The sequence below is a fragment of the Gobius niger genome (genome assembly GCF_951799975.1).
Source record: "Gobius niger genome assembly, chromosome: 14".
In the NCBI taxonomy this organism is placed as follows: Eukaryota; Metazoa; Chordata; class Actinopteri; order Gobiiformes; family Gobiidae; genus Gobius; species Gobius niger.
Window position 1 is genome coordinate 10146881 of NC_136865.1, and position 15257 is coordinate 10162137.

The 15257-nt window shown below is 42.2% G+C and overlaps 1 protein-coding gene across 1 annotated transcript in view; it reads right to left on the bottom strand.

Moving 5' to 3' along the window:
* LOC306974165 (C-reactive protein-like) overlaps positions 1-14996 on the bottom strand; it is a 431917-nt gene extending 416921 nt beyond the window's left edge. The window contains exons 1-5 of the mRNA XM_079571336.1: positions 14973-14996; positions 14817-14877; positions 14490-14592; positions 13821-14118; positions 13389-13684 (exon numbers count right to left, since the gene is read on the bottom strand). Of these exons, the coding sequence (XP_079427462.1) occupies positions 13466-13684; positions 13821-14118; positions 14490-14592; positions 14817-14877; positions 14973-14984 (693 nt within the window). The 5' untranslated portion in view covers positions 14985-14996 and the 3' untranslated portion in view covers positions 13389-13465. The remainder of the gene's footprint in view (positions 1-13388; positions 13685-13820; positions 14119-14489; positions 14593-14816; positions 14878-14972) is intronic.
* Positions 14997-15257: the final 261 nt, after the last annotated feature.

The following is a 15257-nucleotide window of genomic DNA, read 5'->3' on the forward strand; positions in this document are numbered from 1 at the left end:
GACACGAGGAGTACATGCAAACTCCGCACAGAAAGGCCCCGTGCAGGTGGGACGCTGTGGGATACGAGCGCTACCCGCTGTGCCACCGCACCGCCCTTAAGTGAGGAAAGAGGAGACTGAGGAGCTAGAGACACGTTTCAGCTCAAGGACGATGGAGTCGACAGGAGAGAGAAGGTCTGCGGACGTGAGAGGAGGAGAAGCTCTCTCCCCAACGCCACAAAGATCGAGATTGTCTTTGGGAAAGAAGAGAGAAGACAAGAGAGGAGAGACGAGAGGGAGAGAGAGGAAGAAAAAGAAACAAGAAGAAACTAACAAAGAAAAGGAAATCAACTAATAAAGAAATAAAGCAATAAATCAATAAATAAATCAGGCCTCCGCCTCAGACGGGGTGTTTCGGCTCTTTCTCTGGATGTTTCCTGTTGATCTTATTGTTCTACTCTTGTAACTTGTGTGTTTTCATCGTGACCTTGAGCTCCTGGTCCGTCTCTCTCATCATACCGTCGTCCTTGCAGACGGCCCTGGGCTGTTGGACCAGCGAGTCCTGCCCTGTTTTCAGCTGCTCTCAGTGATGTTTGATGTCTTGGAACCTCCTTAAAACCACATCAGTTTTTGATTTTAAGTCGAACTGCTCTTGAAGAGATTTCTCCAGCTCTGTCTTGGTCACGATAAGCTCTGCTTCGAAGCGTGAGATGGTCCCTGAGGGTTCTGTTTTATATTTCAAGTTCTCCTCTGTGAGGATGTGTCTCTCAATTTGAAGGGATTGTTTTTTGCCTCCAAATCGTTGAGTTGTTTGTCTTTGTCATGGAGAGTTACATTACATTACATTTGTCCATCATACTCTGTGCTGTCGCGATGATTCTTCACTTCATCTTGGAGCAGCAGTGCTTTGTTGTCCAGCTGCTTTTGAAGCATTTGCACGCTGCTCGGCCTGTTGGTTTTCCAGGTCTTTATTCTTTGTCAGAAGACCACTGTTTGCCACTTTGAGTTGGCCATAGTTGGATTTAAGTGCTGTGATTACCATGTCAGCAGTCTCTTTCTGATTGTCCATCTTTTGCTGTAGGAGGAGGACTTCGGAGTCTCGCTCAGATAAGGAGACTTGAAGTCTCTGATTCTCCCCCTGTAGACCCTGGATTTTGGTGTGGAGAGCTTTGAGCTCTGCTCCCCTTTCCCCCAGGGTCTGATTCTGGATGTCCAGAGTCTGCTGCAGATTTTTTGAGTTTTCTCATGGAGAGACGTCGCCATAAGAAAACCCTGTTCTCATTTTTTCCCCTGTCGCTCCATCTGCTGCTGGTCTTGCAAAGCAAGACTCATGTTTTGTGCTTCTTCTTAAAGAGATTCATGGTTCACGTCGAAAAACGAGAGAGCAATGAGGAGTCTACAGACGTTGCCATGGGAATCTATGGAACCTATCGTTGCTGATGGCAACGCGTCATACAAGAGGGCATGGCCCTGCCGAGGGGGAAAAAAAACTCTCATGGAATCAGAATTTTTAGCCATCTTAGCTGGGTTTTAAACATGTTTACAAATATTGCAATCAAAATAGTTTTGCAATGAGAGTGCCCCCTCTCACACGAAGAGTTCAGAGGTTAAAGGCAACGCAGAGAGAGGACTTTTGAAATGTTTTTGTATTCCTGGAGCAGTTTGGACCACAGTCACTTTCCAAGTTGCAAGATTTAGTTACTCGTAGTACTCTTTTTCATATTCACTGGATGTAATTGCCCCAAGGAGATGTTGCATCAAGTAGGACCTATAATCTTGCACATCTTCAGTACTCTCCTTTCACTCGGACACTTTTCAGATTGATTAAACATTTTAATTTTTAGACCCATATCTAAATTGTGTTTAATTTCTTTAGCCAATTTTTTTTAGAAAAAATTCAAATGTATGCATTTCCCTTTGGTTCAAGGTCATTTGGTTAAACCTGGAGAGAAAATACTGTTGACTGCTGGACCTTCTACAAGACTTAGTGCTACTGAAGTTAAAGCTTCTATGAACAGATCTGGGGTCACAGTTACAATTTTAGTAAAACAATTCCATCTAACTATAACTCGGCTCAGACTCGTAAGCTTCTGATTGAAAATTTCATTCTAATCCACTTTACAAAAGACAAAATATGCAGAGACAAAAAAGGCCTCAAATGTGTTAACCAAGAATTGCTTTCCTCTCTCTTCCAACCCCCCATCCTTGACACAGACAATACTAGCCTTTATTCAAGGCTGTTATCGCAGACATCTCAGAGCTTCCAGAAAACTCGACACTCTTTTTTTGTATCTGTAAGAGGATGGAATTTTTTTTTAACTTTACAACTTATTTGTCCTTAATGCTTCATATTTAAGAGCTTGTGATTGCATAAAGCTATATCCAGGATAGACAGACATTGAGTCCTCCATTTTACACTCAACGCGCCAAAAGAAAATCGCCTTTAAAATCGTCTCCTTTGTCGAGCAAAAAAGTCAAGGTGGCTGACTTTCTTTGTGCGTTGATCCTCTTGCTACATCCCACATTTGTTCAGTCGCTGGGAAATCTGTAATTACATACGCCGCATACAATGAGACGGATGAGATTGGAAGCGTGATGTGTTGCGCCCAGTCAACCAGTGGGCATTTCATTTCCCCCTCAAATCAAATATTAATTGCTCTCCTTGTACGCTGCATACATTTAATCACAGCCGATAGAACGGAGGTGCGTCGGCTACGGCTGCGTTTCTTTGTTGTAAAGTGCTTTATTGTTGGAGACGTTTGGCGACGCGCCGATTCACTCGCCTATTCATAGACTCACGTTTCAACTCTCATTTCTGATCAGTAATTACTTGCACGTCTTCAAGCGATTTCTCTTTGACGCACCATGTAGCAAAAGAAAAAAAACATGGATCTGGCAATTAAAATGATACAAAGAATAATATAGAAAACGTCACTTTTACAGGAGCTGGGAGTTAAATCAATTTGAGGAGTGTTTCGTGCACTGGAGCACAGGTGTGGGTACTTTTGGCCCGCTGTCACACACAAGCAACACGATTCCTGGCTCCAACTATTTGCTGGCTGTCACTTTGCACTCCCTTTCACCTTTCAGCTTTCACAGTAGGTGTGGTGGTTGAGAAAGGGAGGACAAAAAGTTCCATTTAAGCATCATTTATTTGAGAATTTTTGTTTGTTTCCGTTTTAAAATAAGCCGGGGTGCGTCTGGAAACAGCGGTGAACAGAGCAGAGCCTAGCGAACTGAAAAGTTTGGTTTACAGCCTGCACACACCATGACTTTAAGAGGAGATGACAAGGGCAATGTACCACTTCCTACATCTGTTAGTCGGGCAAATGCACAGCAGCGATGGACCATAAGGAAGAATCTACAGCTGCTGTTGCCATGTGCTTGACAGGCTTCTCGCGATCACGTTGATCAGGACTAATTCAATAATTATTCGGAATGGATGACAAGTTTTCACCCAGTCTCGTTGACCACTGCTCCCAGCCAGGCCCAAAACAGTGGAAGTGTAAGCAGCTAGAGAAACATTTTTTTTTTAGAGTCAAATCTAGTGCCTCTGTGCAGCAGAAGGGTAGAGAAGAAATTGTAATTGCATAATTGCATCTGCTTTTGTAAAACTTATAAACAACCCGTTTGGAGAAGAACAACGTAAAATTAGTGTTATGATTTTGCTTGTGTCATTGTTACATTAATGTCCTACCTTGAAAAGTACTGGCAGATCTCTGTTGGCCAAAGTATAAGATAAGTGATGGAAAACAAACTTGTTTTGCTGAAACTTGTACGTACTATCTGAGTCAAGGCCAGTGTGTGCGTCTGGATTGGAGGAAGGACTAACAGTATATAATACTAAGACAGACTTCCATGGACGGACTTCCCATCAAATACTTGTTAGGATGTAACTTGTATTTTGTGCTATTGATCAAATGAAGACTTCTTCAAGCGGATACCTTCTCTTGAGTTTCTTATGTCCCGGAGCTGAAGGACAGATGCAGACGGCATCTCTGGAATCGCCCATATATGGTCATGTTTGAAAACAGTTAAGGGGGAAAACAATTTGGAGAAAAATCGAAACTTTCTCTAATTATTCAAAAATACTTTAACAAATGCTAAATTACGAATGTAGTTTCTACTAAATAAAGATACAAAGACATGGAGATGAGCAAAATGGTTCAACAGCCCATAAATACATAAACAATGGAGAATGCCAACGTGATGCTACATGTTAGCATCGGACTAATACTAACGGTTAGCGAGCGCTTGCTACGACTGCCATTTTTTTTCCCACTTCTACTGAACAATCTGCTGTAAGAAAATATCCATATGAGCCTTATATAAGTGTGATAAATAAGTTCATATTCCACCAGAAAATGGCAAAAAAGAATGAAAAATTGTGTTTCCCTAAAGATTCTATTTTCCCCCTTGGCGAAGCCACGCCCCCTTCTATGACGAGATGCCGTCTGTATCTATCACGCAATTTCCACTAAAATACTTGGTCATATCCAACAAAAGCTCTTGAATTAAAAACAAATGATTTCATTCACTGTTCACGTTATGTGTCCGGCGACCGCCTTCCCCATCCAAGGCCTTATGGAGCGAAGAACCACTTAGAAACAGCTGTCAACGACAATACACAGAAAAGGAGCACTTTGTGTACAAGCAAAACAAGGCCACGTTTGCTCACATCATCACTTCACTTTGACCTGAGTTGAGCATAAAGTTGTTGTGTCTGTATTGGGACATTCACATATTCCTTTGACGCTTTCCTTCTAGCGTGTGCAGTACGAAGCCAATTTAAACATGTGTATGGCCTTTTATTCCTTGCTCTTATACATGCATGTGTCCTTTCGTCTTGTTATTTCCTTCCTCTCGTGTTCGATGTGCCGCAAGGACATGTCTTGTAGCTGACACGGTTCTCCTGATTCTTGCAATAAGCGTAATTAATCTTAAAGGTCAGAGCATTGTGGAGTAGGAATTTCATTTTATATTTATTTGTATTTTATCAATGTTGTTGTCTTGTGTGTGTTCACCTACGTAAAAGTGTCATGAAAACTTTAGGATTTGGTCTATTGTGAATATTTGACAATAAACAGCCTTGGTCATGTTGGTTGTCCCGCTGTATTTACGTGCCGTTGTGAGGCAGAGGACGGGAGGTAATTGGGATCGGAGAAGCCACGAGTGCTCCAAATGAGTTTCTCTGTACATGTGTCTGTGGATCTAAACTCCCCGCAAAGCCACGTTTCTGTTTTATCTTTCCGCGCACCTCGGGTTCAAAGCAGAATTAAATAGATGAGGAAGAGGTGTTGCAGTTTGTCAGATGAACTTGCACATGATTTTTGGTACAAATGGCTTCTTGGTGCAGCTCAGAGAAGACGAGAAGAGTGTCAACTGTGTTTTACGGGCAGATTTACATATGTGGGACACTGTAAAAGTTGAGCCCGCCCACTTATGCCTCTTTTTGCGCCAGATCGGCACTTCTGCTGTATTAGCACTTTCGATTTGTGTAAAATGCCCGAAAACGGCTTTGTGTCCGTGTAGTTACTGTAGTCCTATGTAATTAACAATTCATCGCCCAATTGTATATTGTAATACTTTGGGAATTCAACAATACGCCGTGAAATCAAATAACTTTCAGATGTTCACATTGCGGGCCCCCTTTGTCTGCGTATCATTTACCCACCACGAGTAGGTTGAATGATGGGTGATGGACTTGCAAAGCACACTTCTGTTTTATGTCTATCCACAACACACGTACTACAACACACGTACATCAGCAGTAAAACGAGAAACAAGATGAGTGAACAGGATTGCTCAATACCGTAAAGCCAAATAGTATTGCAACAGTTTTTGATGAGAGAACATTGTTTGACATTGCACTGTGCCCCATTAGATCTGTGGTCAGTTCATTTAAACATTCAACTTGTATTTAAAGGAACAGGCAGCTGTTTTTCCATACTGACTGAGATGTGTTCTTACTTGAGTTTAGACAAGTTGGAAGAGCTTGGACGCTTCTAACTTCATCCCGTTTGGAGCTATAGGAATATACTGGGAGAGGCCAAATACTAACAGCATCTTTGGTTGTGTTAAGGGCTGTCCGTTCCCTGTATGACCGCAGCAGGAGCTTGGTTCGCATTGCCGGCAGTAAGACAGACCTGTTCCCGGTGCGTGTTGGTCTCCGCCAGGGCTGCCCTTTGTCACCGGTTCTGTTCATAACTTTTATGGACAGAATTTCTAGGCGCAGCCAGGGGCCGGAGGGTGTCCGGTTTGGGAGCCTCAGGATCTCAACTCTGCTGTTTGCGGATGATGTTGTTCTGATGGCTTCAACGAACCAGGACCTTCAGCTGCCCTGGGGCGGTTTGCAGCCGAGTGTGTAGCGGCCGGGATGAGAATCAGCACCTCCAAATCCGAGGCCATGGTTCTCCACCGGAAAAAGGTGGCTTCCCCTCTACAGGTCGGTGGGGAGTCCTTACCTCAAGTGGAGGAGTTCAAGTATCTCGGGATCTTGTTCACGAGTGAGGGACGGATGGAGCGTGAGATCGACAGACGGATCGGTGCGGCGTCAGCAGTGATGCGGTCGCTGTATCGGTCTGTCGTGGTGAAGAGGGAGCTGAGTCGGGAGGCAAAGCTCTCGATTTACCGATCGATCTACGTTCCCACGTTGAGACTGCTGCCCCCGCGACCCGGCCCCGGATAAAGCGGAAGAAAATGGATGGATGGATGGATGGATCTTTGGTTGTTTTGCGTGACTGAGGACACACACAAAGACAAGACAGGTACGTATCAACCCGTCTAAGCTCAGGTAAGGACATATCTCAGTATGTAAAAACGGTGGCCTGTTCCTTTAAGAGAGATTTAAACCGTGCCCCACACCTTTATTTGGACTTGGAACCATGTCTCACAATAAATGTAACTTTTTGAGGTTTTAATTGTGTGGAATTATTAAGATTGCAGTAAAAACTGGCGCCATGTTACGGGTCCGATGTCTCATTATTCCGAAAATTTACCATAGTCCGAAAAAAAGTGACCCATTGGTCGGACTAATGGCACCCTAACTCAACGGGACATTTTCTGAACAATGAGACGTCGGACTAATGGGCCGATCCCGTAAAAAGTACCATCACTGGTGATGTGTGCCAATAAAACAAGAAGCCTGAGGCCCACCAAAAATGTGTCTGAAGGCCTCATTTGGTCCCCAGGCCGCACTTTGGATATGCCTGATTTTTTCTGGTGTATATTATTGTCACATCAACACTACTACTACCACAACTAAAGCAACAACCACACCGGCTGTCACTACTGTATAGTTATACACGCCACAACTACCGCTGTCAGTACTACCATTACACTTCCACTTTCCTCCTCTTCAAAATGAGCAATTTTAAAGGTATAATCAATGGCAGCGTCGTGCATTCGTTCGCTCACTGTCACCTTGGGTCTTTTTCCGCTGCAATCCCTGTCTGTATTTTCAGGGACACCATGTCCTCTGCAGTCGTTCGTTGTTATGGTGAGTTACTATGTGACCATTTTACTGTATGAAATTAAACATTGACACTGCTGAAATGATGGTACTCGGTTACGCACAGGCTTTTAAAAATATGAATAAAATGAAAAAGAAAAACATGTCTGGACAAAATGGCCGAACTAGTTAGATTTACTTTAGAACTAGTCAGCAGGAAGAGGAACTGTTGTGGTAATAATAGGGGAGCATACAGTAGTATCTCTGAGTGATGTACTTTTCCTGAGTCATTTGGTTTCACTGTTTGAAGGGAAAAGTTGATTTGGGAAGCTCTTCTGTTCCTCATATTGCTCAGCATCCTCTGAATGAGAAGCGTTGCCAAAATGACAACAATCACCACAACTGTATGACCTTCTGTTGTGCACCGCCTCCTTCCGTGTTAATCTGGCTCGGGACTGCATGCTCCATAAACAAACGCGAAACAATTTCCCTGCTAAATTACCGCCAGGAGTCACCGTGGAGATGGAGGGGATGAGCGCGTATCCGACAACTGTTTGAATTCAGGACCGCACTCTGTCTCCAGACTCGGCTTTATAGTTTTATTTTTCATTTCTAAGCTGTGAAGGACAACCTCGCGTGGTTAAAGCTTTGGAGTTTCTCATAACAAATATGTCTGGCAGGGAAAAGCTTTGAAACGTTTCTAAAACATAATCCAATCGACATTTTTTGTGATTGCAATGGTTTCACCGGAAACCACCAGGAAGCACCAGAAGAGGAGAAACACTTACAATTGGCCTCCTTAAAAACCCTTTCTCATGATTGGACTCATGTGTATGGAGGTCAAGGGTCACTGAGGTTACCAAACCAATTTTGAGTTCAAATAATTAGTGGTAAAGGTATTGGTGCCTAAATTTATGCACATGCCTAATTTAGTTTAAATAATTCTTGCACACTTTCCATAAATCATATAAACTTTATTTCACTTCTCAAATATCACTGTACATGTCTCCTCTATGATATATTTAATTTAAATTTCTTATCCAGACAACCAATGATTTATTAAAGACAATCATGAAATTTATAGCGGTGCCCAAACCTTTGCATACCACTGTAGATGATTATTATGTGACAGATACCTATGTTAATGCGTGCAAGTACATTTTATTGGTGTCACTTAAGCCAAATGTTCTTATCTGTAACTTTTGATGGAACAAATTTGCATTTCACAAAGCCCTTATATGGAAGAATAGATAATAAAAGAATTTCATCTCCATGTATGAATTCTTATTCATCATGTGAACGTGCTCTGCTTTCAGCTGCAGGATGAGGGAAGCCGATGTGATAGTTATTACTGGAGTGATTCCAATTTAAAGTTTTGCCATTCTCTCCTTAAAAAAATGCTATTTTATGGTTTGCTGTTTATGAAATAGTGTCTGTGCTGGTAGTTTAGAGTAATATGTGAGCATTAAGGCTACCAAAACAGGGCACGTGTTTAACAATATTACATTTGATTGTATTTTTCCAATGGCGAATCATTGAAAATTTAATCGAATTGTCTGGGGTTTAATGTAGTGTCTGTTACAGGGATGTTTAAGGGCCATACCACTGACATAAGACACATATTCTATCATTTCAGGCAACAAAAAATAAGGATTGTGTGGCGCATTAACAAAAACAGGCAAACCATGAACAAATATGTATTTTGTTTTGACATGTAGTGTCTGTAATGCTCCATTCAGCACATACAGTAATGTGCACATAGTATACTGACAATTTTTTGCAATGCTCCATGCTTCACGAAATTCTGATTTTTTAAACAGCACATTCTAAACATCAGGGAAGCAATGACAAAAATCAAATTTGAATGCTTTTTCATCGACACTTTAATTGTGCAATTAACTGGGTCAAATTGAAATTCTTTGAAAGTATCTTGGGGATTTTAGAGCTTAGACTGTCTGGTCCTTGTGCGTGCCCTCAGTCACGCAAAACAACCAAAGATGTTGTTTGCATGTGGCCTCTCCTAATGTATTCCTATAGCTCCAAACGGGGTGAAGTTGGAAGCTACCAAGCTCTTTCACGGGCACGCACAAAGACCAGACAGGCACGTATCAAGCTCAGGTAAGAACATATCTCAGCATGGAAAAACGGTGGCCTGTTCCTTTAAGCCTCATGTTGCGGGCCTGGCGCTTGTTCTTCACAGCTAGAAAGTCCCAGATTCGATCCCCGACCGGACGGGGCCTTTCTGTGTGGAGTTTGCATGTTCTCCCTGTGTCTTACTCCGGTTTCCCCTACCACTAACAACATGTACAATAGACCAGAATGAATGAGTGAGTGGTTGGAGGGGCCAATGGCACAGACTGGTAGACTGAGGGAAGCGGGGCAGCTGTCGTGAATGACAAACAGTGAAGGGCTTTGAGAAACTTGGTAACACAGGCTAGAAAAGCGCAATGCAAGTGTAAGCCATTATTATCATTACAAACATGCTGAGAACATGAGCTTTCACTCGTACGTGTTTGATAAACCCTGCATGCTCTGAACACCTGCCTCTCAAGAGCTGATTATTTTAAACCTCTCCAACCTTCCCCAGACTCATCCTGATCATCGCCTGCACCACTGCTCTTCACGATGTTTTTCCATGGTTTCTCCACAAACTCACACTTTGCAAAAGACACAGATTGGCTGCACAAAGAGTGACATTAGATTGTATAAGCCTATTTAACACTTAAGTACTGTATTACTCGTTAAATCTCGCAATACTGACTTGATTATTTATTCAAGACTCTCCTCTCCACAGCTGCTCTCCATTCGAAAGCCCGCACTGATTTAATGTCATACACTGTCATTATTGTAGCATTCGCACATTTCACGCTTTTCAATCTCCTAATTCCACATAATGCGTTCTGGTATGCGACCCAATTCCCTGACGTGGATCATTTAACTTTCATATTATCTTTCATCTGCATCTTATCTTAATAGGCGTTCTTCCCCTCATTGCAATACCCAGAAATCCTTGCACAGTGTGATGGGGGGAAGTTCGGCGGAGCTGACAGGAGCGTCAATAATACAGGCGCCCAACAAACTGATTCACTCACCTGATAGAGATCAAAGTCTGCAGTAACAAAGGCTTTATTGAAGGAAATTCATTTTGACACGGCGGCACACAGAAAGATAAAGCAATCGGTTACTGTCATTTTTCACAAGTCGTCTCGGCTCGCGGTGATAGTCATCGGCCGCGCAACTTTGAAATTTCCTCCCTATTACTTGCGTCGCATTGATAGTTTTGAAAGGCGGGCTGATTCTGTGGCGGGAGGGGTAGCAACCATCAAATATCACAAAGCAGGAAACTTTTCTTTGAGAACAAAATCCCAAAGTTGGGTTTCCAGACGGAGCGGAGCCTTTCTGTGTCGGGTTGGTATGTGTTCCCTGTGTGTGCATGGCGGTTTACTGCAGGGTTGTTACAAAAGCTGCCGGTGCCTGTTCGATAGTATGAATAAAAACATCAGCAAGGCCAGTGGAAAGATTATTTTTAAAAAGACACTGTTGTTAGGGTCTGGTGCCCTGAAGACTTGAGACTTGCCTCATGACTTGGGTCTTGCAAACACTACAAGTCCCTCTTGCACACGCTTGAGTTGGATTTTTTCTCTGACCTGGCTTTTGGCTTTGTTAAAATGTTGCAGGATGTGGAGGGAGCTCTGGGCACTCTTATTTTTCTAATGTGGTTAAATTCTAGGAATATTTATTCATTTTACAGAAACTATGGGACTTAATTATGGACCACAAACTTGGGTTTGGCCTCAGAGATTTGCGCGCATCTCTGACTTCTACTGTATTGACCGTCTCCTCTGTTCAGGGAGTTAGGGCTGAGTTTAGGGTCAGGGAAATGTGATATTTCTTTTCAGTGACCCAGCGGCTTTCCATCCCGGGATGGGGAAGCAAAGGCACCAACCACAGCCACTGGGTCAATGAATGGTCAATTACACACTAAAACTTGCATCATGCTTTCAAGAATATGTTCAAATATTTTACATAGTTTTCCACAGGTTAACATTTGTAATTGTGGCCATGTCAGCCATGTTGAAATGTGTCAGAATGGAACTATGGAACCATCCCTCCATCTATGTCACAAGCAAAAAATATTAGATAAGAATAACTTCATTCAATCAATTGTTTTGTATAGCCCAATATTATAACAGGAGTTGCCTCACAGGGCTGCACCAAACAGTAAGGCAATACAACTTTAAACAAGACAATGTGAAGTTCAGGCAAATGAAGTATCCAGGCAAACATAACGTCCAAGTAAGTGTTGGCATCAGGAGGTGACGAACTGTGTGGGTATCCCCTGTTCTTAGATTCGAATTCAGTGTATTAGCCATTTGCAGCATACAACCACATTGGAAAAAATGTGCAAGGAGCTCAAAGTGCAATGTCAACACATAAATGGACACAACACAAAAGCAAACAAACAAATGCCAGATGAAAAGCTCAAGGGTAAAATGCTGTACAATAAAAGTCCACACAAAAAAGTTTAAAAAGTTGAAGTGCCTTGTTTAAAGTGATCACAGTTTGGGGAAAGAAAGTGTTTAAATGGCGATCAGTAGAACATTTGACAGAGCGATACCTTTTCCCTGAGGGAGGCCCTTGCAGGGTGCCTGAGGCATCATTAGCAAGTTGTAAAGCTCGATTTAAGAGTCGGGCTTTACATGCGGCCTCCAGGAGCGGCAAAGTGCAGCCAGTGGTCCTGCTGGCTGAGCGAACCACTTTGTTCAAAGACTTCTTCTCTTTCAGAGTGAGTAAGAAGTGAGTAAGAAGAATCTTAGTATTTTGAGTAAACTCTAGAAGCCTGCGTAAAAAGAAGAGGCGCCGTCTTACTTTCTTAGCAATGTTAATTGTATTAGAGCTCTCCGACACGGCGAGGAATAACTCAAAAACACAGTTGGAGAAAAAAGAAACCTCAGGAAGAACCATAGAAGGAGAGATCCACTCCCATGGACGGGCAGGCTATGGATGCACCCAGGGCGAAGGGGAGCCCCTCAGCAGACGGGCCAAGACCCTGGAAAGCAGGGGTTCCTCCACGGATAGGGCTGAAGACTGCAATACTAACAACCAACCATCTGAAACAGGCACGCCCAACTTTACCCCCAACTTCTCTTTCTTCATGATTAATACTGAATACTCCATCAAATCAAGGCATGATTACAAAAGGATTCAAACCTGTTGATTGCACTTTTAAAATCACTAATACTTTCAAAGAATTACCACTTGATCCAATTAATTAGCAGACTTAATTACACCCTTTTCAAATACTGACCAATGTAGAGAAATTGCGAAGGTGGCCATAAACTCATGACATCATTTTCAGTGCACATGGCAGTGGAGTGAGTTTATGGGATTAGTTGCATATTTAAACACATTCAGTTTGTTTACCCGCTTCAGGTCAGCGAGTACAACCCCCCGCTGAGCACTGTGGGAAACTCAGTCCTCTCCGCAAGTCTCTGAAAAAAACAAAACTGCTTTTTTAAACACTTTTTTTGTTTATTTCTTTAAAGTGGCATAAATCCAAAACATGTTTTTGCTTAGCTTTTAACTCTGTTATGATAAAAAATAGAGGTGTTAAGTTTAATTGAGCATGTTCCGTGTTTCAGGCGTATGAGAGAAAGAAGCTTTAACTACAAAAAATACCAAGGCGACTTCAGTAGTTGTAAAAACATTATTTATAAAACCTTAACAGTAAATCATTATCCATTTACCAGATGCATCATTCAAGATTTTGATTGTTGTTAGCATTATTTTTCATCTAAATAATTGTGACCCTAAAATCTGACCTTGTGGTATCTTTACTTGTAACACTTTATTCATATTTCATGCGAGATTTGAGTATCTGAACGTCACCTAAAGAGTATATCAGTCACAAGAAAAACCTTGATATAGCTGCCCTTTAAAAAAAAATCTGGTGTTGCACATCTATATTTTCAAACACTGGTTTCATTTTAGGGCAGTATTTCAGGGCAACATAAGCTGTGGAATGACAGCTTAATTTCAATACAGATTCTGTTTGTTTTCTACCAGGACATTGCCAATGACAGTAAAGTCTAGAGAAATCCAGTTAAATACATTTCCTTGGGGAAATGATGTATATCCATCACTGTAGCTGCGCATGTTGTCCTCTGAAAGCGCATAGTCCCACATGTGAACGTCACGCATCATGCCAACAAAAGACCGGCTCCTGTGAAGGCGTCCGTCAGCCGGGTTCTGGTCCTGTGAGTTCAGCGCAGGTTAAGTGAGATTACATGTAATGTATTCAAATCATAAAGGAAACAAAATGGACAAAATGGTTAGTCTGTAGAATCAAAAGCCGCACAACATCATGTACAATATGATGTTCCAACAATACCTGTCCTAAGACGATTGTGAAATTCCCCTCCAGGTTTGAAGAGGTTGTAAACTTCCTGCTCGACGCTTTCCCATCGATCCACAACTGCACCAGCCCAGAATCTGCTTTCCACGTCGCACAGACGGACTGCCACTTGTTAAGTTGAAAGTTTTGTCCCCTAAATACAGCCACGCCTTCACCAACTTTGACCAGGAACATTGATTTGCTCTGAGATTTCTTGTAAATAAGCATCTGGTTCACAGAGGAGGGCGTGGTCAGGGAGAACAGGCTGTAAGCTCTGGTGAGGTCGCTGTAAATCCTGTCGACACAAGACAAACCAAGCAGTCACTTCACCACATGGGACCCCAGGAAGAATAGCGACAGCATGACTGCGCTAATGGGGATCCTTTCAATAAACAAATAAACAAATAAACCACATTAACAAAAAAAGGTCAATGCTTTAGGTGCCTTTAAGTGAAAGCGTAAAGTCAATCAAGAAGGGTCTGCTTTGGACACAGTTTTCACAGAATTTAGGCTGATTTTAGACCTGGTTTAGTCCTGATTCCATCTTGATCTGGTCCTATAGTGGGACTCGGAAGGTTATCATTTGCACCGTTCTCATCTGTCTGATTGAGCATTTCATTTTCGTCTTCTTGGTCGACAATGTTTTCAGGCTTGTTTACAACATACCTCAGACAGATGGTGGCACTTGTCATGTTTTTACTGGCTGCATTTAGTTTCACAAAGGACGTGTTGGTTTCTTTTGAAAAGGTGAACATCTTTTGCTGCATATCTTGAAAATGGGGGGGAAAAACACAATGACAAAATAATGAATAAAAAAAGTAAATAAGCACTTTGTCGGCTGAAGGATGCTGAAATGTTGCTCAGAGTTTTTCCACGCCTGAAGTAAACAGCGACGAAACTCTAATATATACGACATGTTTTTTCTTGTTATTGCTTGATCATTCTGAACCACAGTTTGAGGCACACTGGATTAGGAAAATAAGAGCATTTTACCTTGACGAAGAGCAGCCGTCATTCCCAACATCACAATGAAAAATACGTTGACCAACACCATCTAAACCAAACAACATCATTTCAATATCACTAATATGACACAAACACAGCCTGCCATGGGGTCAATAAACAAAGATAAAAGCTACATGTTCTTACCTTCAGAGCCATGACTGCAGCTGCGTACAGTGATAGAGTTATGTGACTGTTTCCTTGTAACTGTTCCCTTTTTTAGTTAATAGTTAACCAGCCTGCTTGGAAAAGGCGTGTCCGGCGGGCGAGGGATTAGATGCGTCATATCGAGCAGGAAGGACTGAAAGGTAGGAACATGCTGTATATGAAGCAATAATGTGAACAATGAAGCAAGGGGAAGATGACATTAAATCCAGAAGGCAAGAAGTTACAGATGAGGCATTCCCATAGCAATGAAAATAAGTCAAAACA